General features: G+C 42.5%; 1 protein-coding gene across 1 annotated transcript in view; it reads right to left on the bottom strand.

The window, feature by feature from the left end:
- Positions 1 to 16,152, bottom strand: part of Vps13b (vacuolar protein sorting 13 homolog B) — a 467,803-nt gene extending 451,651 nt beyond the window's left edge. The window contains 3 exon segments of the mRNA XM_038343548.2: positions 6,817 to 6,960; positions 15,463 to 15,637; positions 15,777 to 16,152. Coding sequence (XP_038199476.1) covers positions 6,817 to 6,960; positions 15,463 to 15,609 — 291 coding nt within the window. The 5' untranslated portion in view covers positions 15,610 to 15,637; positions 15,777 to 16,152.
- Between the last annotated feature and the right edge of the window lie 7,309 nt (positions 16,153 to 23,461).

Here is a 23,461-nt window from a genome sequence, read left to right as displayed (position 1 = left end):
GTTTTAATAAATAAAGCTTGCCTGAAGATCAGAGTGCAGAGTTAAACCACTAGAGGCCAGGCAATGGTAGCGCACACCTTTAATACCAGGACTGGGAGCCAGAGGCAGATGGGTCTCTGTGAGTTCAAGGCCACCCTGAGCTCCAAAAGATCAATCCAGAAACAGATCCAGGTGCTGGTGGCTCACACCTTTAATCCTTTAATTTGTTTGGGAGTCAAATGCCTTTAATCCCAGCACTAGGGAGATGGAGACAGGAGCAATACCGCTGGGTGGAGAGAAGAATGTAAAGAGGAAGAGACGGGAACTCACTGGAACATGGAGTCTGAGGTTTGGTGGAGACACAGTGCAGTCTAGGCAGTCTGAGGATGATGGTCCTTTCAGTCTGAGCATTGGTAGAGGTAAGATCTCTAGTGGCTGACTGCTCTGCTTCTCTGATATCAGCTTTAACACATAAATCTGTCTCTGGGATTTTATTATTTGTGCTACAATTATGTCATATCAAAATTGATTATTGTTCTTGCTCTTTGAAGTTACTTTTTAGTATAATAGGTTATCTGAGTACAAGCAATGCAGAACCATGAGACCTCGCTACATGTTAACAATGAACAGGTGGGCAGCATATGCTACATGGACATGCTAGGAAAAGAGTTATTTCATGTCCTAGAGACTTCATGACCCTAACAAGAATGATGTGAAATTTAAAATGTGAATTGTTTGCTTAGGAATTTTCCATTTAGTATCTCCATACCACAATTGGCCACTGACAGAACTCACAGAAAGGTAAACCAGAAGTCAAGGAGAAAGACTGCATAACTCAGCCATACTAAAAAGTACATGAAATATTAACAATCTGAAACACTCCAGGGCCTAGAGTGATGGCTCAGTGGTTACAAACACTGGCTGCTCTTCCTGAGGACCCAGGCTGCGGCTCATACCCACCTCTAACTCTAGTTCTAGGGGACCTGACCTGAGGCCCTCTCTGGCCTCTATGAGCAAGCAAAACTCTCACTCACATAAAATAATTTATAAATTAAAAAAAACTCTAATCTACTGAGACAAAACTCAGTTGAGATATAAAAGCCATAACAAAACAAATAGGTTCAGAACGGCAAGACGATGGCTTAGTGGGTAAAGGCACTAGCCACCAAACCCCGAATTCAATTCCCAAAGACCACTTGCTAGAAAAGGACCAACTCCCACAAGTTGTCCTCTGACTTCCATATGTGTTGCTCATACATGCAAACACACACACACACACACACTATAGTTATTTTAAAATGAGTACATTTAAGGAAAAAGAAAATGACAGGCATCTAATCAGATCTAAATCAAGAAATTATTGCATATTGAACCTGTGGAACAAATAGAAACAAATGAAAGTTGCAATCCATGTGGCAAGTAACCATTAGAATGGCATAAAGTCAACAGCAAAGAGAAAATGCGCAGCCACCAGCAGGCCATAGGTCTCAAACTACAGTTTTTTCCTGAGCACTTGTGCATATAAACTATAGCGTTCACAGCACCAGACACTGTAACTGTGGTCACACTAGCCCCTCTATTAGAATCCCAATGTTCACTCATTCGTAACACTCTTAGAGAACCCTCATCAAACTATAGCCTTTCTTGATTCTAGCCAAGTACTTTTTTCTTCATTAAAAAGCTTTGAGAATAAAAAATTTATATGTATATATATATATATATATATATATATATATATAACTTTCCAGATCAAAAAAGATAAGCATGCACAACAGAACTCAACAAATTTCCATCTAAAGCCAATAGCAGCACAACTTCCTCAGTAGGAAAAGGACGGGTGGCTGTGGAGCCTGTAAACCAAGTGTGAGCCATGAGACATCAATTTCAGGCTCCATGTAACTTGAGACAAGTCAGACTGTGGTGTGGATTTGTTGTTGTATGTATGTACTTTTAAAATCAGATCTTTATAGTAAAGTGTTACATTCCAAAGAGATAAAGTCTCCTACTATTTCTAGACTCCAGACACAGACAAATATTCAGAAAACCATTTCTTCTACTCCCAAATTCTTAAGATATTTTTCAAACTATGTTGTGTGCTCTACTTATACTTCCACCCACCCAAAGGCTGTCTCTTTAGTATTTTGCTTTTGTTTTTAGATATTCTGTTTCAACAGCTAAACTAGATATTGCTATGATAACCCTAAAACTAATGTTCTATTGCTGTGAAAATACACAGACCAACTCAGCAGCCACCCCGTACACATCCAGAGCTTTGAGCTGGCACACGCCAACATCTACCCCATCTTAGACCTGCTGGAGTGCATGAAGGTCCAGACTGGTCCTGAAGAACCATGGCTGGATGGGCTACATGACTCAGGGCAACAGTGGAATGTCTAGGGAGTTTCCATGTGGGTCCAGAGGCCTTGAACCTGACTCACAACACACTATACGATGAGCATCTGCAAGGAAAGCTGGCTGGACACAAGGGTGTACTGCATGAGACATCGCAGCTCCCAATCCACTAAGACAAATGAAGAGGCGATGGAAAGGCACAGATGGAGGAGCAAGTGTTTTTTTTTTTTTTTATGTTTGGTTTTTTTATTGGTTTGTTTTTTAATTAAAATGGATATTTTCTTGTGTTTTATTTATTTTATTATTTATTATTTCTTCTTTTTATCTTTATGTTATTTCATTTTTGGTTTTCCTTTGGGAGGTACACTACAAGGATGAGGGATAGATGGGGTGGGACTGGGAGATGGGTGGAAGAGGAATGCGTGATTTGAAATCCCCATAAAAATTCAAAAAAAGAAAAAGAAAAAAGAAATGTAATAAAAGGCATGGTGTCTCCAGGGCAAGATCCCACTCAGCTAAGCTTCCAAAATTTGAAAAGGAATTAAAAACTCAGAGCCAGGTATGGTGGTGCACTTCTTTAATCCCAACTCTCTGGAGGCGGAGTCTGGCAAATCTCTGAGTTTGAGGCCAGTCTGGTCTACAGAGCAAGCTCCAGGACAGCCAAGCTTAGACAGAGAAGGAAACCACTGAATACAGAAAGCTGGTGAAGATGTGATGAACAAATGGGCCGTGATCCAGCCCCAACAAGCAGCAGAACTTGGCAGCTTTGGCCACAAGGTTCTGGAGTCAAGGATAGAAGAAAGGAACTATGGGATTTCCCTCCACAGCTAAGGAAAGCTGCTGTGTCAGGAGCGTCCCTGAACGGAGGCCTAGAAAGGCCACCATGTGAAGCTGTGAGGGGGAAGCCTGGATTGTCTTGGGGACCCCAATGTTGGAGATGCTGGAACTGTGGGATCCCTGCTACCTGAGTGGAACAAGCCCAAGATAAAGAAGTGTGTTGCAGTGAACAAAGATGAAAGGAGTCAGAGATCTGAAGAGCAGCACTTTGACATCAGACGTGGAGATGCAGAGACTGGAGTTTGCCCTGCTGGGTTTTGGTCTTGCTTTGGTCCAGTATTTATCTCCTCACTATGCTCCCTACCCTATGTTTTGCAGTGGTAAAGTACATCCTGTGTCATTATGTATTGGAAGTATGCGATCTAATTTTTTACTTTGATTTTATAGGGATTACAGTTAAAAGAGTGCATGAATCTCAGAAGAGACTTTGAACTTTAGACTTCTAAACATTGTTGAGACTGCTATAGACTATGGGGACTTTTGAAGTTGGACTAAATGTATTTTTGCATTATGGTATGGCACGGCTACAAGCCTATGGGAGCCAGGGAGTGGAATGTGGCGGTATGAAAGAAAATGGCCCCCAAAGGGAATGGCACTAATGGGAGGAATGGCTTTAAGTAGGTGTGGCTTGTTGGAGGAAGTATCACTGTGGGGTAGGCTTTAAGGTCTCATATGCTCAAGTAACATCCAGTGTGGCAGAGTTGACTTTCTGTTGCCTGCAGATCAAGATGTAGAATCTTCAGCTCCTTTTCCAGCACCATGTCTGCTGCATGCTGCCATGTCCCACCATGATGATAATGGACTGCCAGCCACCTCTGGTTAAATGTTTTCCTTTATATGAGTTGCTGTGGTCATGGTGTCTCTTTACAGGAGCAGAACCCATAAATAAGACACATAGGAATTAAACTGCTTATTCACAGTGGAAGGACTGCAGGAGGGGATTTTCAAGACTTACTTATGTTCCTTCTGTTATATTCTAGGGCGAGATGATGGAAAGCTGACAGACTAAGCCAGTGGCTCTGGGGAAGAGGAGATAGACTGTAGAGTATTTTGTCTTAAAGAGGTGAAAGTTATTAAAATTCATGTGCTAACATAATTAGTAATCTCTCTCACTGAAGAATAACACAGAAGATAGGTGTATGAGATGCCTTCTGCTGCTGTAATAAAAAAAAAAAAAAAAAAAAAAAAAAACATGACCAGAAACAACTTACTAGAGAAAAAGTCTAATTTTAGCTTTCATTTACAGAGGGATAAGAAGCCATCATGGCAAAGCAGAGGCATGGCAACCAGTGGCAGGTATGGTGGTGGCACAGGAAGCAGAGAGCTCGCATCTTCAATGTAAACATGAAGTAGGGAGAAGATACAAAGTCTGCCTTGAATGACACTCGAGGCTGCACCTCTGCAACCTCTCCACACAGTGCCACAAACTGGGGACAAAGTGTTCAAACATCTCAGCCTATAGGGGATATTCTTATTAACCACTGTAGTTGGCATGGTATACTGAAGTTTAAGGAAAAATTTACATAACATTTGGTTATGTTTAATTTTAGCATTAAATATTGTTTAGTTGTGGTGGTTTGAATAAGAATGGCCCCTTTAGGTCCACATATTTGAATGCTTAGTCACAAGGGAGTGGTACTATTTAAGAAGGGTTAGGAGGCATGGTCTTGTTGGAGGAAGTGTATCAGTGGGGGGCGGGACAGAGGATTTAAAGGTAGGGACAATGACTGACAGAGATATGACTACCACAGTAAGCAGCAAATAGTTAAATACATTACTAAGGAAATTTCTAAATAGCAAAAATAATTTTGCATGACCAACAATGTACTCTTCACTTTATTTAACACAACTTGGTCACCTTCACATCCTACAAGTCTTGTAATTACAATGGAATACAATTGCAGCTGATGGTGACCCTGTAGGCCACAGTCACACAAGTTCTGGAAATCTCTTTCCCTGGGTGGCTCTGCTGAAAACAGAACTTGAGTGACACTCTCAGACCGCCACCACCAGGCAGTCGGCAGTGCTAGGAAGGAGACTGAGCATCACAAACAGGACGCGCCTTCCCACGGAGCACTCGCAACTGTGCACTGGCATACTGAAGCAGTCAGACTCAAAGTCTGGCTTTGAAAGTCATTTAGTCCTGACTTTCACACACATGCCACCCCGTTCCTGCCATTTCGAACCCTCATCTCCCAGTCCTCTCTGCTCTGCAGCCACACTGGAGCAGGGCTCCTCAGCTGTTCTCACCTGGCATTTTCTAACTTTACCACAAACTACTAATCAAAACGTAAAACCTAAAAACAGCTTTAATACCATTAAAATGTCATTTCATTTGTAATGATTTTTGTCAAAATGTTAATTCTAACCACTAGCATAAATATGAGTGTTACTCTCCATGGGTGTATCACACTAAATAATTTGTCCAAATGTCAAATGTAATTTTCAAAATTCTTTCTTACCAAAATTTTAAGCATCAATAGAAAACACTTGTTTTGAAAATGGTTTCTATTTATGACATTTGGCCTTTTGTTGTACGCACCACAAAATTCAGACCTCAAATACTGTGCGGGGGGACTTCTGGTCACCCCGTAGTAGCTATCCACAGGGCCCAATATCAAATATTAGTTCAAGATTGCACTGCCGTGTATGACAGACCTAACCCCACCCTGCAATCAGTTGTACTCTGTCTCTCTAAAATGTGTCTTTATAGGACATCAGCCTTCGAACTTCCACCTTCCCACTGAGGAAAACAGTGTCTGGGTGATTTTCCTTCTTTTAAAGTAGAGCACCACATGGGTGGTATAACCAAGCCCAGATTTTTTAAAAGAAACTTAAATTGAAGAGATGATGGGTACAAACTATTAATTACCAGATATAATTATAAAAGAAACCTAGGCTGCAATATCACTACAGACTTATAAACAATCTGAAATACTAAAAGTTCACCAAGTAAATTTTTGTGAGAATGTAACACTGGTCTATCTTTTTCCCAGAATCATTTATTTAAGTGAAGATGTATATTACAGATTTAGAATCATAAGATCACATAAACTAATAAAAACAAAAAAGTATAAAAGCCCAGTGAGTTACTCTAACAAACTATCTACTTCAAACAGGAAATAATTTTATTAGTTCATAAATAACCCTAATATCACAGAAACTAAAAGTTTTATCTAAGATGAGATTTATACATCTATATCTGTCTTATAGATATTATGAAGAATGGCATTTCAATCAAACTTGTCAGTTCTCTTCAGATGGGAAAGCAATCAGGCAATGCTGGGGCGGGGATCCAAGTACAGTCCCAGCACAAAGGTCTACAAACCAAGTTCTTGTTTCAGAGAGCCAAACCAATAAAACATCCAGTGTGCTGAGGATACAGGGAATGAGAACTCTAGTCAATTGTAACCTTACTCGAGGAATGATGTAATCAAAATCTATTAAAATAAATTAATAAAAATAAAAAACACCCTTTAGATCTTTATCAAAATGTAAAAACAGCTCCTTATAAATAATTATGTTACTTTAATGGACTTGCAGAAAGTAAGTACATAAGATTTATATGACAGCTGACATACCAAAAAGCAAATAAAATTAACTGTGGAAAGTAGCTAACACTAACAGTTAGGCTCAGCAGTTTCTCACCTGGGTTCCATCTTTAAGTTTCAAGATGCATTCCATTGTATTGATCGTAATGACCACAGGCTCGGAGCCCAGTTTTGTCCATGGTACATGAATCCTCAGCTCATGAATATGGCCACTTAAAAACGTGAATGGTAACTTCAGTTCCTTAAAACACAAAGTCATAAATAAAAGTTAGTAAATACATAAGTGTTTTTACTCTCATATAAGTTCTTTCCTTAAAGGAAAATTTAAAAAAAAAATTGGGGACATTACTACTTATCAAAAATTAGAATCAACAGCCAAGCAGTGGCAGTGGACGCCTTTAATCCCAGCACTTGGGAGGCAGAGACAGGCGGATCTCTGTGAATTTGAGGGCAGCCTGGTCTACAAAGCCAGTAAGTCAAGGACAGGCAAAGCTTTTCACAAGAGAAACCCTGTCTCTAAAAACTGGGAAAAAAAAAAAAAGTTAAAGTATAGGTAATAATAAACCACAAAAATGTGCTATACAAGTTACATTTAAAAAGTTATTTAAATTCTCCAGACTTCAGTTTCCTAATAAACCAAACAGGAACAGCCTCCCACCTGGGCACAGGCTACAGGCTTTTACAAATGCTGGAGCAACAGCGACCACAGAAGTAGTTAGCAGCAAGACTTGGGCTACTCACAAGGTACTTTTTCCTGTCTCTCACACTATGCCACGAAACATGTTCCCAAAGCAAGCTGAAAGAAGCTTACTTGGAGACAGGAGGCTGGCCTGACAAAACAGACTGAAAGCCTACTGTGCTGCACCTAATTATTTAATCTAGCTATGATGTGGGCATCAACTCGAAATGCTTCCAATTGCTTTCCACTATTACCAGGGCAGAAGTTTAAAAAATATAAATTTTACCAAAAATCACTTCATACTAATCTCACTTCTAGAGAAAATGTTTGCGGCAAATCAAAGAAACTATATTTGCTGCATCTACAATGCTGCAGCAACTTGTGAACTGAATAACTATTAAACACACAATTTCTTGCCGACATACTTGTTTCAGTAACATAATAAAAATACATCTGTGTATAGGTAAATGATTAAAACCAGTTACTGCAGAACCATCAGACACAGATCCAAATCCTGAATGTCATGTGCTAACCCAGTCACACTGGACAAATTTGGCAAATACTCCTTTTTCATTATCTGCAACGTTAGATGAGAAAACAGTCTGAGGGTTTGAACGGTCTTTCTCACACAGTGCCCGCACTGATAATGATTATTACTATCATGTACGTGTGGGTCGAAAGTAGGACTACAGACAGGGGGTTTTGCTGCTGTTTTGTTTTTGTTTTTCGGGTTTTGTGGGTTTTTTTCTGTCTAAAATTAAGACCACTAAAATTTTGTTGCTAACCTTTACTAGTAAGTGCATCTCATTATAAGCTTAAGAGGTAATAACTTTTCCAATACTCTTCCACTGGCACAAGAGATATGCTAATCAGTACTTACAACACCACAATATTACTAAGTACTTACTGCATGCTAATCCAATTATAAGCAGCACCCTTACATGGAATCATTTGATCATGAGAAGATTAGATATCATCCACATTTTATAATGATGACTCTTAAGACATGAAAGTTTGGATAATTTCACAAGATAAAACCTCTACACAAGAGAGGATACAAATCAAACCAGACTCCAGAGTCCTTGCTTTTAACCGAAACTGCCGGCCTTCTCCTCCTTTACCAACACGAACTTCAATCACACCACTATGTAGCTTCTTGGACAATGAGTGGTTACATTTCTACCTCTTGCACCTCTTGACTTGTGCAACAATGTATTTGCAAAATGTCTAACAAATTTGCTGTCTATGAATGCAAATCAATTTTGATTAAATTCAGAATGCTAATCATCAACTGAGCCACTACCAACATACTAAAACAGAAGAAGCAGTTCTCTACATTAGTGAATGGAATTATAAGCCATACAGGCCAGATCAGAGATGCAAATCAAATTCTATATTTAGTAGTCACCTGATTGTCAACAAGACTGTACAAAGTATCGTGATAAACCAGTAAGAATGTATCTGCTTTGATAAGGGGAAAATACAAATGCTGATTATTCTACCTAGATCTTGAAGTAACCAGAAGCAAATTATTTCCTTTCTGCTATTTCCTGTCCTAGAAATAAATCTCCATCCTGACGATGGTGTACTTCCAACCCGTCACTGTGGACTATCTACACAAACACGCAGAGCTGAAGATGTCTCAGAGGCGGAGTGCTTACTTACTAAATAGTGTGAGGCTTGACCACAAGAACTCCAAAGGAGTAAGAGACGCTTCCCTACACACCTGTACATGGCTGTCCATGGGATAGTGCTAGCCAAGATTTAAGATGAGAGCTGAACAGCTCTCAAAAATCTAACACCTATAATACAAGCTACTCAGGAAGCTGAGGCAGGCGGATCAAGTTTTCAGGTCAGACTAGGCAACAAAGGACCTCATCTATAAAACAAGTTACTCTTAGATAAGCTATGATGGGGGAGTGTTCTTTCATAAGAATAATTTTAAAATATTAAATAAACATAAAAGGCAACAAACACAAAACAAGTGAATTTACATCTAACTTAAAACCTTTGAGTAGCAAACAAAACAACAGAGTAAATGGGCCACATTAACAACAAATATGAGAGAAAATAGATGAAAAACATTTATCTGGGAAAATGTTAATATCTTCTGTATAGGATTTCTAAAACTTAAAAAAATTTCTAAAACTTAACAAAATCCTATTTTAAAAAATAAATAAACCATGCACAATGGTGAACACCTTTAATTCTAGCACTTGCAGAAACAGGCGGATCTCTGAGTTTAGGGCCAGCCTGGTCTACACAGTGAGTTTACAGACACCCAGGTCTACACGGTGAGACCCTGTCCCAAAAGAAAGAAAGAAAAGGATAATAAACAACTTGAACAGAGACTTCTCCACACACAAGACACACAAATGCCAACAAGTATATAAAAAGATGGTCAAAGATGGTCAATATTCAAATCTAAAGCAGTGAGCTCTGATCCCTTATTTAATATGTACACTCTTGAAAATGTGATTGAAGACACACAAATCAATAAGGAATAAATAGATTCATCACTAGCAGAATATGGAAGGAAGTTCTTCAAAGTAACACCAAATTGTACAGAAAACCCACCCACAGGAACGAAAGGTGAGTAGATGGTTATAAACGGCTAGCTGCAGGCCTCTCTCCTGTCTTCTCCCACTGGAGAGAGGACCACAGAAGGGGATGGCGTGCAGTGTCTGCTAAACTGAAACACACCCTCCTGGACACAGAGCAGCTCTCCCAACTTCCTCTGAACAGACTCACAGGCTCCCCACGCTGGCACATCAGCAGCGACAAGTGCTCATCAGGAGACTCCTTTCCAGCTGAGCAGAAAGTTCCAGGGAAGCAGGCTTTAGGAGTGCATCACCTGTGCTGGGTGAATCCCTCACCCATTATAATCTAAATCAGTGGTTCTCAACCTTCCTAATACTGCAACCCTTTAATACAGTTCGTGTTATGGTGACCCTAACAATAAAATAATCTTCACTGCTACTTCCTAATTCTGCTGTTATGAACTGTAATGTAAACATCTGATATGCAGGACATCTGATATGCAACCACTGTGAAAGGGTCATCTGTCAGGTTGAGACCTACAGGTTGACAAATGCGCTCTAAATAAACCCTCCCCTCACTCGCTAGTTCACCAGCCTGGACGGCGTTGTTCTGCCATCAGCCCCACCTCAGGTAAACTGACCTGGTTCATGTTCCCCCAAAAACTAACAAAGCAGGAAGGAAGGGAGGGAGTTTTTGAAGAGGAAAGGGCATCATATAGTGACTTGTTTGGCTTTTTCAAATGGAAACATTTCCTCCTAGAGAGAAGAGGAAGACTTCTAAAATTCAAAAAGCTAATGAAGTGTACCTTAGTTAGAAAGCCCTCAGTGTTAGGTTGATAGTCCCCTCCCCCAGGTTAGTAGTAAGGAATTACTGGGAGACCTGGGCAGAGCAGCTGCACGCGGTACAGTGAGCTCCAGGAGTGCATCACACACACGCATTGTCACACACGCTAAGGAGGGGTTTTCAGTGGTGCTGGTGCCGTCGAGACACTGGGACTCCTACAAGTAACCCTAATGGACTCGCTAGCTCCCCAAGCCAGACTGAGTAGAATCCATTTCTTTGTCTGTTGCCAGTGTCTAAAGTCACACAACAAAATTAAATGGAGATCCGGTGAACAATCACTAAGACGATAACTCAGAAATAACTTGGAATCAAAAGAAAAAGGAGATTTAAAAATCTCTATTAAATACAAAGTAAATGGCAGAGACACACCAGAAGAAAAAAAATGACATTCAGACACAGAAAGTAATTTGAAAATGAAATATGAAAATCCAACCATAAAAATATAAGAACTGAACTTAAAAGAATTAAATACTTCAGCTAAAAGGCAAAGACGTCAGATAAACCTGTAAGAGATGTGAATATAAAGAAACACTTCAGATATGAAAATACAAACGTAATGAAAATAAAAAGCAAGCTGCATACACTGTCCTAGTCTGTGTCTACTGCTGTGACCAAACACTGGCCAAGAACGCCTCAAGAGGACAGGTCACCTGGCTCACAGGTCACAGTTCACCATCATAGGAAGCCAAGGCAGCGATCACAGTGGGATCCTGGAGCAGGAACTGAAGCAGAGACTCTGGAGAAATGCTGCTCACTGACTTTTTCCTCTGGTTTGCTCAACTACCTGCCTAGAGATGGCACCGCCCCCAGCACGTTGGGCCTCCCTACAGCAGTTAGCAATGAAGGAAATGCACCACGGGTATGTCCACAGGCCAGTCTGAGGAAGGCAATTCCCGACTAATGAGGCATCACACATAGCAGGCAAACAGTAAGTACAGAAGGCTAAAGTAAACTATAATTATCAGATAAGATAGATACCACAGTGGGACAGAGGAAAAAGTTGACAGTAAAGATCAAAAGAGTTGGAGACCATCCTGGACTCCATGAAACCCCACCCAAAATATGAAAACCTAATAGGGGAGGCCTGAGGGATGGCTCAGTGAGTAACAGGAAAATCTGAGTATCCAGTTCAGATCCCTGTACTATAAAAAAAATAAAATAAAAAAGAGGCACAGTCATACCTCCAAGTCTAGTCCCGGGGGTGAGGACAGACAGGAGGGTTGCTCAGTAACTAACCTGCCTAGAGAAGCACAGTGGAAGTGACAGAGCAGTGCACAAAGTGTCCTCCTCTCGCTACACTCGCACAGAGGTACAAACGTGCACATGCCAATGTGCACACACCTCATACACATATGCCATGCTCACAGGCACCACGTTCACAAACACGTAAATACATACACACAAACAGCCACACCAAATAAACAAGGTCAAACTGGACATCTTACAGTGATAAAAAGATCAATTCATGAAGAACATATAAAATATACAAGAAGTCACAAAATACATAAAGCAAAATCCAACAAAACTGCAAAGAGAAAAAAAACACCTCAAAAATAATCGCAGGAGCTGGAAAAATGGCTCAGTGGTTAAGAACACTTGTTCTTGCAGGGGACCCAGGCTCGATTCCCAGCACCCACATGGCAGCTCACAATCATCTTTAACTCCAGGAGATCTAACACCTTTGTTCTCCAAGGGCACCAGGCACAAACTTGGTGCACAGACAAACATGCAGTCAAAACACTCGTGTCAAAAAATAAAAATAAAAATACTAGTGGAACGTAGGAACGAGGGCTCGGCAGGTGAGGGCGCTGGCCCAGTCAAGCCTGACGACCTCATTTCCATCACCTGGACCATGCCTAGAGGAGAGAACCAGCTCCTGCCGGTTGTCATCTGAAGTCTAGTCTCATCACATCTGCTCCACATTTTGTTAAGTTTCTAGCCATGCAATAATAAAAATAAAAACTAAAAGAATCAATGGTATCTAGCACATTATATATCAATTTTTTAAAAACTGGCTTAAAAGATCCAAAAGTAGGGGGCTGGAGAGGTGGCTCAGCAGTTAAGAGCACTGACTGCTCTTCCGGAGGACCCGAGTTCGATTCCCTGCACCCACATGGCAGCTCACAACTGTCTGAAAATACAGTTCCACAAGATTTGACACCTTCACACCAATGCACATAAAATAAAAGTTAAATAAATCATTAAAAAAAAAGAAGATTTAAAAAAAAAAAAAAAGATCCAAAAGTAGCATTACTTATAATGGCATAGGCAATCAGTCTGAAGAAACCTACCAAAATCTTTTAGATAAATTAGAAAAACAAAGGTCTCATATTCAGGATAGGAATAGCCCTAAGCACAAAGGCAAACACTGATATAATGGACAATAAATTTATGAACTTCTATTCATCATTATACCTTTAAGAAAGTAAAAGCAACAAGCAACAAACTGGGAGATGATATATTAACACATATCTGACAAAGACCTCATTTCCCAGATACAAAACAGGAGCCAGAGCCGGGCGGTGGTGGCACACGCCTTTAATCCCAGCACTCGGGAGGCAGAGGCAGGCGGATCTCTGTGAGTTCGAGACCAGCCTGGTCTACAAGAGCTAGTTCCAGGACAGGCTCCAAAGCCACAGAGAAACCCTGTCTCGAAAAACCAAAAAAAAAAAAAAAAAAAAAAAAAAAAACAGGAGCCAGAGGTATAGCTTGGGCACAGAAGGCAAGCTTAATTCATGTGAGCTCCTGGATTCAATACCCAAAACCAAACAACATAAAATAAATTCCTACACAGCAGTTATAAGGGGCAAATACTTTCATCTTTCCCCTACTCTGTCTCCAAAAAAAAAATAATAATAATAAAAATCAGAATCTAGCAAAGATATCTAAATGATCTGCCAATAAGCATTAGGGATTTTCAAAGAAAATACAATGGCATATCACTACACATCCACCAGAAGCCAAAAATTCAAAGCAACAAACATACCAAGTAGGAATAAAAATGTGAAATAATTAAAACCACCATAGTATGACTGTTAATACACTGTTATTAATATACTATTAAACTATTAGCAATACATACTAAAAACCAAACATATGCCTACTTCCTAGGTATGTACCTAAGGAAAACTGCTGCTTAGGTATATAAAACCTACTGTTTATGCACATTTAAGCGTGTTCTTCGTAAGAGCCAAAAATACAAACCACCACAAGTGCTACAGAGAGAACAGATAAACTGTGGCACTCTACAGATAGAACAGATAAACTGTGGCGCTCTACAGATAGAACAGATAAACTGTGGCGCTCTACAGATAGAACAGATAAACTGTGGCACTCTTTGTTGCTTTTTGAAACATGGTTTCTCTGTGTAACAGCCCTAGTATCCTGAAACTCTCTGTAGACCAGGCTGGCCTTGAACTCAGAGATCCACCTGCCTCTGCCTCCTGAGTGCTGGGATTGAAACCTATACCACCAACAACCAGCAAAATTGTGGCTATCTTATACAATGATTGAATACCAAGAACACTGCTGACTCAACAACATGGGCTAATCAAGGAAGCTAGACAGAAATCAGAAATCAATTTAGCTGAGCCTCAAGAGTACGTAAATATACAAATAATAAAAGAAAACACTTTTCTTGACAAAAATAAAACTGCCAGTATATATAGCAGAACACCTGACCACCATGCATGAGTTCCTAAATCAAATCCTTCATGCGCGTAAAACAAAAATTCAGAAGTGAGATTAGCAGTGTCTTAGGGGTCAGGTATGTTAGCTACACACGAGAACCTTGTACGGTGCTAGAAACATCCACGTCTCCATCCTGATGGTAAATTCACAGATACATCTGTACCTAAAGTTGTACTATTATACTTAGGATTTGTTATCATTTCTAAAAAAAAACAGTGAATGAAAATAAAAGACATCCCATTGAGCCCGAGGAGGAATGAGGAAGGATCTGAGTTTCTTGGGGCTTTGTCTAGATTATCCAATAACATGACAGAGCACACATCATCCCCATCAGATCAAGACTCCCTATCTCCTACAAAGCAGCTGGTCTCTGGTCCTTCAGCTTCCACAGATAATCTGTACCCTCAAAGCAGAACCCAAGTACTTGGCATATGCTACTGATAAGTGTGGTAAGAGAATTAATAAATACGTGAACTCTGAAGAAACAGTTCATTTGCATCAGATCATTTCAATGCAAAAAGAATAGAAGGTGATTAATAAAGATGTTTCCAATTTTATCATCATTCTCAATCTGTGTCTACTCAGTCTCTGAGGATGCCATCGGTAATGTCATTTTTCCTGGTAAAAAGGAACAAAACTTTGACATGTGTGTGACCTTGCTGTCTTTCACACTCTTCCACTGACCCAAAAGTAGAACAAGAATGTAATGCTTTCCAGCTTCATTTGAAATTGTGCCTGCGCATATCTGGCAATGCTTGAGTAAACAGGATGAAAAATTCTGCTAACAAGAACAACAGAACTGTTTTCCTATCAGCTGGAAACCTTTGGGAATCCTAATAGAATAAAACCCTCACTAAGCAGAAAGCTGTAAGAAGTCTCTAGGTACAGGGCAGCTAAAACACACTAGCAGGAAACTTGTCATTCAAAACACAGTAAACAGATAATGTCTACGGAGCCAGAGATGTTTCCAATGACAGCTGTACGACATACCTGTTCCAGAACATCTAACTTTAATTCGAGTTTGCTGAGAACCACGTCCCCACCCCATAGTGAAAGCTGGAGATCCGAAGGCTTCAAGTTCTTGATATAGCGATTCACATAGCTCATTAAAATCGGGGTTACGTACGACTCCAGCATCTTCAAAGTTGGGAGTCAAAGGCGGATCCTGAAAGGGGTAAAGACAGAAATGTTGTGTCTGAATCGGCCTGCAGAGAATGGAAAAAGCACTTCTCGGGAGGGCTGGTGAGGCCGACGAGCGGCCTTCCACGTTCGGCCGCCACCTCCCCGCTAACCGCGCGCCTCACCTGGCCTGGAGTGGGCAGAGGGGGCGGCGACGGCAGGCGATGGCACCCCGGCGTGGGACGAGAGCGCGGCCCCCTTCACGCCAGCTGTTCCGCAGCCCAGCCGGCCCCTGAGGCGCTCGACTCCCGGAACGCAGCCGGATCTCCGGCCATAGAAGCCGAGCTGGCGTCCGGCCCGCCGCAGCCGCGCCCCCGCCCCGAAGCCACACACGCCACCGAGCGCGGCTCCCGCGAGCTCCACCTCCGGGCACCTGGCCGCGCCGCGCCGCTTGCGTTCCGCGCCACTTCCGGGTGTGCCTGCTTCGCGGCCCGACAGGCTGCCTGGGCGGGAACGGCGACTCAGAGGGTCTGCCTGGGACGACGCCGGCTTCCCTAGGCCCGCATCCCCGCTGCCGTCGCGTTAGGGGTTCGGGGCGACCGCTGCGAGGCGCTCGGGGCGGGGAGCGGACCGGTAAAGCGGAGGCACCGGGGATCCGGAAGTGGCGACGCCCACCGAGGCGCTGGCGGGGAAGCGCCCCAGGGCAGGTCGGGAGGCGGTGCGAGCGTGGAGTCGGAGGGGCCGGGGACGCCGGGCTGCGGAGGCCGAGGCAGCCTTCCTTCTGCAAGCCCTGAAGACATACACAGGCGGCTGTTTCCCGTGCTGCTGGAGGAACTGGGAAGAGGAACTGGGATTTGTTGGGGTGGAGGTAAAAAGCAGGTAGGAGGAGCTAAGTAGGGCGGAAGATTTCAAATGTCCCACTCAGGTTTATTGGGAAGGTGGCTGTGGGCATGAAATTGAGATCAGAGGTGTACAGCGTGGAAGAATGCGCTTAGACCAGACGCGTGCATAGCTCGTTCTTCCCTCTTCGCAAAGCATGGTGCAATAGTCCCCAGTTAGCGGGTGCAGGTGCTTGGACTGGAGGGCAAATGGTTAGAGAAGGTAATTAGAGTACAGTCCCATATGGGACTCCTCCAAAAGCTGAGCGAGTATCAAAATAAACAAGAGCCCCGGATCAAAAGTGTAAATAACTGATAAAGAATAAATTCCGTTTTACCCACAGTGTGGGCTATGTTATGATGAAATAGATGTATATAACTTGCTTCGTTGTAGCCCCATGTAGGCTAACGGCAGACTCTCAAAACGCCTGCTTTGGAAAGATGTACTCTGAGTGGATGGAAATAGCACAGGATATGTTGCCCCTCCCCTTTTTTCTAACCAGCGTCTTACTTTGGGTAACTTCTGAAGAAAATATTGTGTCTTGCACATAGTTTTTCTTTATAGGTTATTCAGTACCCACTCAAGCCTAAAACTTTTGAAATAAACAGAAAAATTACTATTTCCTGAAAGAGAATTGGTGATTGCTATAAAAATGAGATTTATGGGGATGCCAAAGTTTAATAGTGAAAATAATGTATTAGATTTCACACGCAGAAGAGCAGCACGCAATTGCTAATTCACAGCAGCTGCTAACTCAGATGCCTTAACAAATAACCATGTAATGTGAGTGCTATGGAAACTTAATTAGTAGAATAAACATTTTTAAGTTACCTGCATTACTAGAACTGGGTTGAAGCCATGACTGAGTAGTTTTAATATTAAAAAAAAAATTCCACAGCCAAGCGATGGTAGTGCATGCCTTTAATCCCAGCACTGGGGAGGCAGAGGCAGGCAGATCTACAGAGTGAGTTCCAGGTTCCAAAGGTACACAGAGAAATTCCATCTCAAAAAAAAAAAAAAATCCACTAAGCGTAGAGATGTGTGACAATCTAATAAAACTATCAGGATGCTAGCCAGATTCTTAAGCAGCAATAAATGTGACTGATATGTTTTAACAAAAAAATAATGTGTAGAATGCTAAACATTCTTTTGTAGCCAGGAAAAGATGCCAAGTCCTTAGCCTAAACATTATCTGGGCACAGTTTGTAGTATCAAAGATTAGTTCGCAGCCCGTGTTCAGTTGAGCACTGTTCTATATGCAGCTCAAGTAAATTTAATTTCTTTTCACTACTATTGTTTGCCAAATGCGTAGGCTTCTCCAAATATCCACTAGTCTTTTATAATGCAATTCACATATATACAAAATATTTTTGAAGTCTCTTTTTTTTTTTTGTTTTTGTTTTTGTTTTTGTTTTTCGAGACAGGGTTTCCCTGTAGTTTCTAGAGCCTGTCCTGGAACTAGCTCTTGTAGACCAGGTTGGCCTCGAACTCAGAGATCCGCCTGCTTCTGCCTCCCGAGTGCTGGGATTAAAAGCGTGCGCCACCACCGCCCCACTTGAAGTCTCTTTTGAAAGACTGAGGCAGCTTGGGCAGGGAGTAGCTCCCCAGGAGTGATCCTGGTCTATGTTTGAAGAGGGCTGAGTGGAATCTCAGCTTTCCCAGAGAACATGCTGTTAGCAGTAGGGTTTGCAGACCTGTCCTCTGTCGAAAGCTTGCTAGTTAATTTTGGACCCTTAGAGAAAAGACTCCGACCCAGAACCTCCTCCTTACCCTGGCTAGGGAGGGCACCCCTGCATTTGTAAACTACATGAGAACTATGGGAAAGAATTATTTTTAGCCTAGATTTGGGCATAATTTCTCACACAATATTTCAAGGGGGTAGGGCTGAGGGTACTACTTCCTCAGGTTAGCGAAACCCTTGAGACTCTGAGGATTCAGAGTTCTTAGCTTCATTGGTATCCTCCCACACACATCCCCATGCCAGGTTACAGGATCCCATTCTTTACCCATTAATGCCCTTACCTCAACGGCTGGAACTTGAATATGCACTGTGTTTCGGGCAAGCTTATAGTAGGACTTCAGTTTGATTGTCTGCAACTTGGGCTGTGTGGCTGCTGGAGAGATTCTCCGCCAGGACACTCGGAAATCTTTAGACTGCTTATACACATCTGGATCTGGTCAGCTTCACCACTCGGTTCATCCCTGCCCTTGGTCAGTTTATCCAGAAATACGAAGAGCAACCAACCAGCAGCATCACCTTCCTGAGTCCATAAATCCATCACCACCCGCAACTGATGAATCTAAAGAATCAAATGCATTTATCTCTTAAGTTCGAGTGCTCTCTGAGCTCCCAGGAGAGGCTTCTGGGCTACTGTGAGTGCTGGCAAACTGAAACGCCATTCCAGAGCCTTTAAAGGCTCACCATCTACTTCTGTTGCTTTAGAAACAGTCCTGGTACCAAAATCTGAATTAGTCAGCGTTCACTAGATTATCAGAACTTACAGAATGAATATATATACATTATATATAATATATACATACATAAACATGTATATCTGTATATTAGAATTAATATATGCTCATAGAAAAAATATATATGAATGATTCACGAGCTGCCCAGCAATGGCTGACTATGAACGGAAAGCCCAAGAATCCAGCAGTTGCTCAGTCCATGAGATTGGGACATCTCAGCTGGTCTTCAGTGCACGCTAGAATTCCAAAGTAGACTGTAATGCAGCGAAGGTCCTTGTATGGCTTCCAGCAGAAGGTATGACCCAGATTGGAGCTGTGTCTTCCCAGCTCGAGCTGGTTTAAAGGTGTGTCTAGTTTACAACCAAGAATAACCATCACAGACAGCAATCGAGACACTCACCATCAACTCCTGACCTCCACAGGAACCTGCACACGTGCACATACTCATACAAACACACACACACGCCTTGAGAGGCCATCTAATCCCTTTCAAAATTGCTAACAAGAAAACATGACAGTAAAGACAAGCAAAAGAGAGAATTGATGCAGCCACCGCAGAAGTGGAGATGGAGATTCCCGAAAACTAAAATTAGAACTACCATAAAACACAGCTTCTAGGTGTAAAACTGAAGGCGTCCAGCAACACCCAGGAAAGACACATTCCTCCATGTTTTTTGCTGGACTACTCACAAAAGCTAAGGGATAGAACCAGGCCAGCTGTTTATCAACATCGGAAGGATACAGAAGACACCATTTACACACCATGGGATTTTGGCAGCTGTAAACAAAGTGATATAATATTTTCAGGAAAACAGACCTGGAGGTCATTACGTTAGGTGAATTAAGCCAGACTAGACTCAAGAAGACACACCTGTTTTCCACCATATGTAGATTCTAGATAGAGAGAATCTCAAAAGTAAAAAGGGGACCCAGAGGGGAAAGAAGAAACATCAAGGGAGGAGAGAGACTCCAGAAGGAGGGTGATGGATACCTGTGACATGAACTAGAACCTTTTGGAGGGTAGGAATAGAACCCCAGGAGGGGGGACGCCAATAGGACAGAAGAGGCAGTGGGGGAAGAAGATGGATAAGAACAAAACATAATTGTGTATGTCTGAACGCCATAATGAATCCCACCATATTTTATGATAATTTATATCTTCAAAACAGAATAAGAAGTGGTGTGTTTGGGTATCAAGTTAGCCAGGGTATGCTTGTTTTCAACTTGATGAAGAAGCAACTAAGGTGTTAGTGAGTGCATCCTTAGGTGTGCCTGAGGAATTTTACACATGGGTCAACTGAAGTGAAAAAGATAAAGCCTGGATGCTTTATCCAGGCAAGTCTGAGTTTTTTCCCACATGTTAAAAAGAACAAACACTGGTAAGTTGTCATCTTGACTCCACACACACATTCGGTGGCACACATGCACAGAAGCTCATGTGTGCACATGGACAATCAGGCAATCAATAAATTTAATTTAGGAAAAAAAGTACTGGGAATGGTAGCATATGCTTTAATCCCAACACTTGGGAGGCAGAAGCAGGCTGCTCTCTCTGAGTTCCAGGCCAACATGTCTACAGAGCAAAACCCAGGACAGCCAGAGAATCCATGTCTGGAAAACATACAAACAAGAAAAAAAAGCAATGCATGACTAGAAAGACTTGATACTGTTAATATTGTGAAATGTCAATACAATGCAAAGTCACACAAATATAATCTATTGAACATGTTAACACAGCCTGTAATTCCAGGACCTGGGAACCTGACTCAGGAAGATCTAAAGCATCCAGGCAGTGGCACACACTTTTGATCCCAGCATTCAGGAAACAGAAGCAGGCAGATCTCTAAATTTGAGGCCAGCCTGGTCTACAGAGTAAGTTCCATGACTACACAGAAAAACCCTGTTTTTTAAAAAAAAGAAAGAAAGAAAAGAAAGAAGTTAACATGAAAAAGAGGAAGTTCCTGTTCCTAGAAAAAGAGGAGGGGGGGGAAGAAAAAGGGGGAGGGGGGAAGAAGAAAGGAGGAATGAGAAGGAGGGAGGAAGGAGGGAAGAGGAGGGAGGAGGAGGAAATTGAAAACATAAGTCCAGGCCACCTAGGGTACATAGCAAAACAGAAGGGAGAAGCAGGTGTACCTTAGTGGTAGAATGCTCAAGGCCCTGCCTCAATGCCTACTTCATAGTACAACAAAATAATCAAATCCTAAAGGTGCTTTTTGCTGTTGTTTACAAAACTGAACAGATTTTATAAATTCCTGGAGGGATCGCCTACCTGTTTTCATGACGTACTGTGTGGGGGAGGAGAGAAAGCTGAGTGAGTGATGGCCTGCTGTTGACAAGGCCTCAGGCCCTTGGGTAACCTGGGTAACCAGCAGAGCCCCCTTCCCACAGCCACAGGCTCGGGGAAATGGCCAGGAGGCCCCCTCCCACAGCCACAGGCACGGGGAAATGGCGAGGCCTTCCTTTGGGTCTCCACTACAGAGACTGTTTTTACTGAGATTAACTAAACCCACTTGCTTGTTTAGCTGGATATGAAAACACTGCTTCCTTGTTTATCTGTATGTAATTACCCCACGTCCTTCTTCAGCTGCGTGCAATGACCCCTGCCTCTCTGTTCAACTGCATATGATAAACATGATGAACTCCAGGAGTGGCAGTTTCTCCATCAGAGGCCAGCCACCCACCTGATCCCAGCTTTTCACTGTTTCTAATTAGAGCAAGTCCCAAGATCCAGGAAGGATTCGGCAAAATGGCACCTAACACGGATACAAACAGGAAAAGGAACACGGACACTGACTCTGGGGAACGCTGGCTTGTTATGAGGGAACACGAGAGAAGGGAAGAAGAGCGAAAGATAAAACAAAATGGGAAAGAGGAATGCAATTCTGAGCTTCGGGTGAAAGAAATCTGGAGATGGGTAGTTCTATGTTGGTGCCTTGGAGAGATTTGGGAAACCTGCGATGTAGGATGACGGCATTGAAATGCATTTGGATCTTGAACTATGTTCCGGCGGCCTGCCCTTCCATGTAGGAAAGGGGACGATGAAGTCAACCACTTAGAAAAAAAGTAACCAGAAAAAAAAAAAAACCTGAGGAATGGATACATGGTCGAGATCCCTAAATCCATCCCAACCCAGTGTGTTCCCAATATACCTTCAGTTTAGCTTGACAGATTTTCTGTTATATTAGGGGGAGGGGGAGCCAGATCCAAGCAGTGACTGGGCAGCTGTGGGCCCCGAGTCGGGGTGCTGGAGGTGGCTCTCGTCAGCAACCTGCACTCTGCCAGACCCAGAGCCTAGGCAATGTCTACCTGGCATCTGTCAAACATTTATAATAATGCTTTGTCCAGCACAGCTCCAGGAACAGACCTGTCTGGGCCAGGGAGGAAATGAAGAAATGATAGACACGAGAAGAACTGATTTCCTCGGGGAATCCGGGTGGTTATTGAAACGCCCCAGGACACCAAGGGAGTCATTAGTATAAACAGGTCCTGGAGTGTGTGTCAAGCTACTGAATGAAGGAGCAGGCTTCTCCCTGACCGGCCTTACCTCACGAATGCAATTACCAGGAAGCATCTAAAACTTTTAAAGCATTCAAAACAAGCAAGCAAGCAAAAAACCTTTGGACGGGTGCCTTCTCCATCAGCAGGCACAATGACTGTCTCCTCGCCTCTCCAGCTTTGGTGGTTCTCGGCTTCTTGGGCACTCTTTGACGTTCATCGGTGTCATTCAGACCTTAACCGCCAGCGCTGTAGTGTCTGCTCCTATTCTGTCCCTCGCTTCACTGGTTCTTGTCACGGGACTTAGAGCTGACTTGGAAAATCCAGAATAAAACTCTTAACAGTCTTTTGAAGAAGATGCAGTTTTATCACTTTGAGAATTTCATACATGCATGCAATGTATTTTGGACATATTTACCCTCCAGTCCTCTCACTAATTCCTCTTGGATTCACACTCATACAGCTACCGACTTCATGCACAGCGCACAACGCCTGTCTGCGCACTATGCACTACCATACAGTTCCCGAGCTTCGGGTAAGGGGCTGGAGGTTGAAACACACAAACGGAGAGACACGGCCCTCTACTCACTGGTAAGAAGCCCTTTATTCAATAGCGCCACAGAGGCTTATCTACCCAACACAGTCAAGTGGACCAACAGGTGAAAACCTTATCCTCTGATCCTCAAGGCCAAGGCAACACGTGCTCATGAAGCAGAGCTGGTAAGCAACTTTGACACAGCTTTCTGTAACTCAGATCAGAAGGAAAGTAAAGAAAGATCTCTAGCAGGGAAGAGCAGCTGGAGGCCAGGACTCCAAACGGTCCCAACGTTCACATCTGTCTTACTTTTCAGTTGCTGTGATAAAATGCCGTGGCTAGGACAACTCGTAAAAGCAAGCATTAATTTGGGGCTCATGGTTTCAGGGGCAGACAAGAATGGTGCCAGTCTATTGAAACCTCAACACCTGCCCTTGGTGACAAATTTTCTCCATGGACACCTCCTAATCCTTCCCAAACAGTTTCACC

Source organism: Arvicola amphibius, chromosome 9 (genome assembly GCF_903992535.2).
Source record: "Arvicola amphibius chromosome 9, mArvAmp1.2, whole genome shotgun sequence".
NCBI classification, from domain to species: Eukaryota; Metazoa; Chordata; class Mammalia; order Rodentia; family Cricetidae; genus Arvicola; species Arvicola amphibius.
The sequence above is the reverse complement of the archived record's forward strand: the minus strand, read 5'-3'. Positions and strand labels throughout refer to the sequence as shown.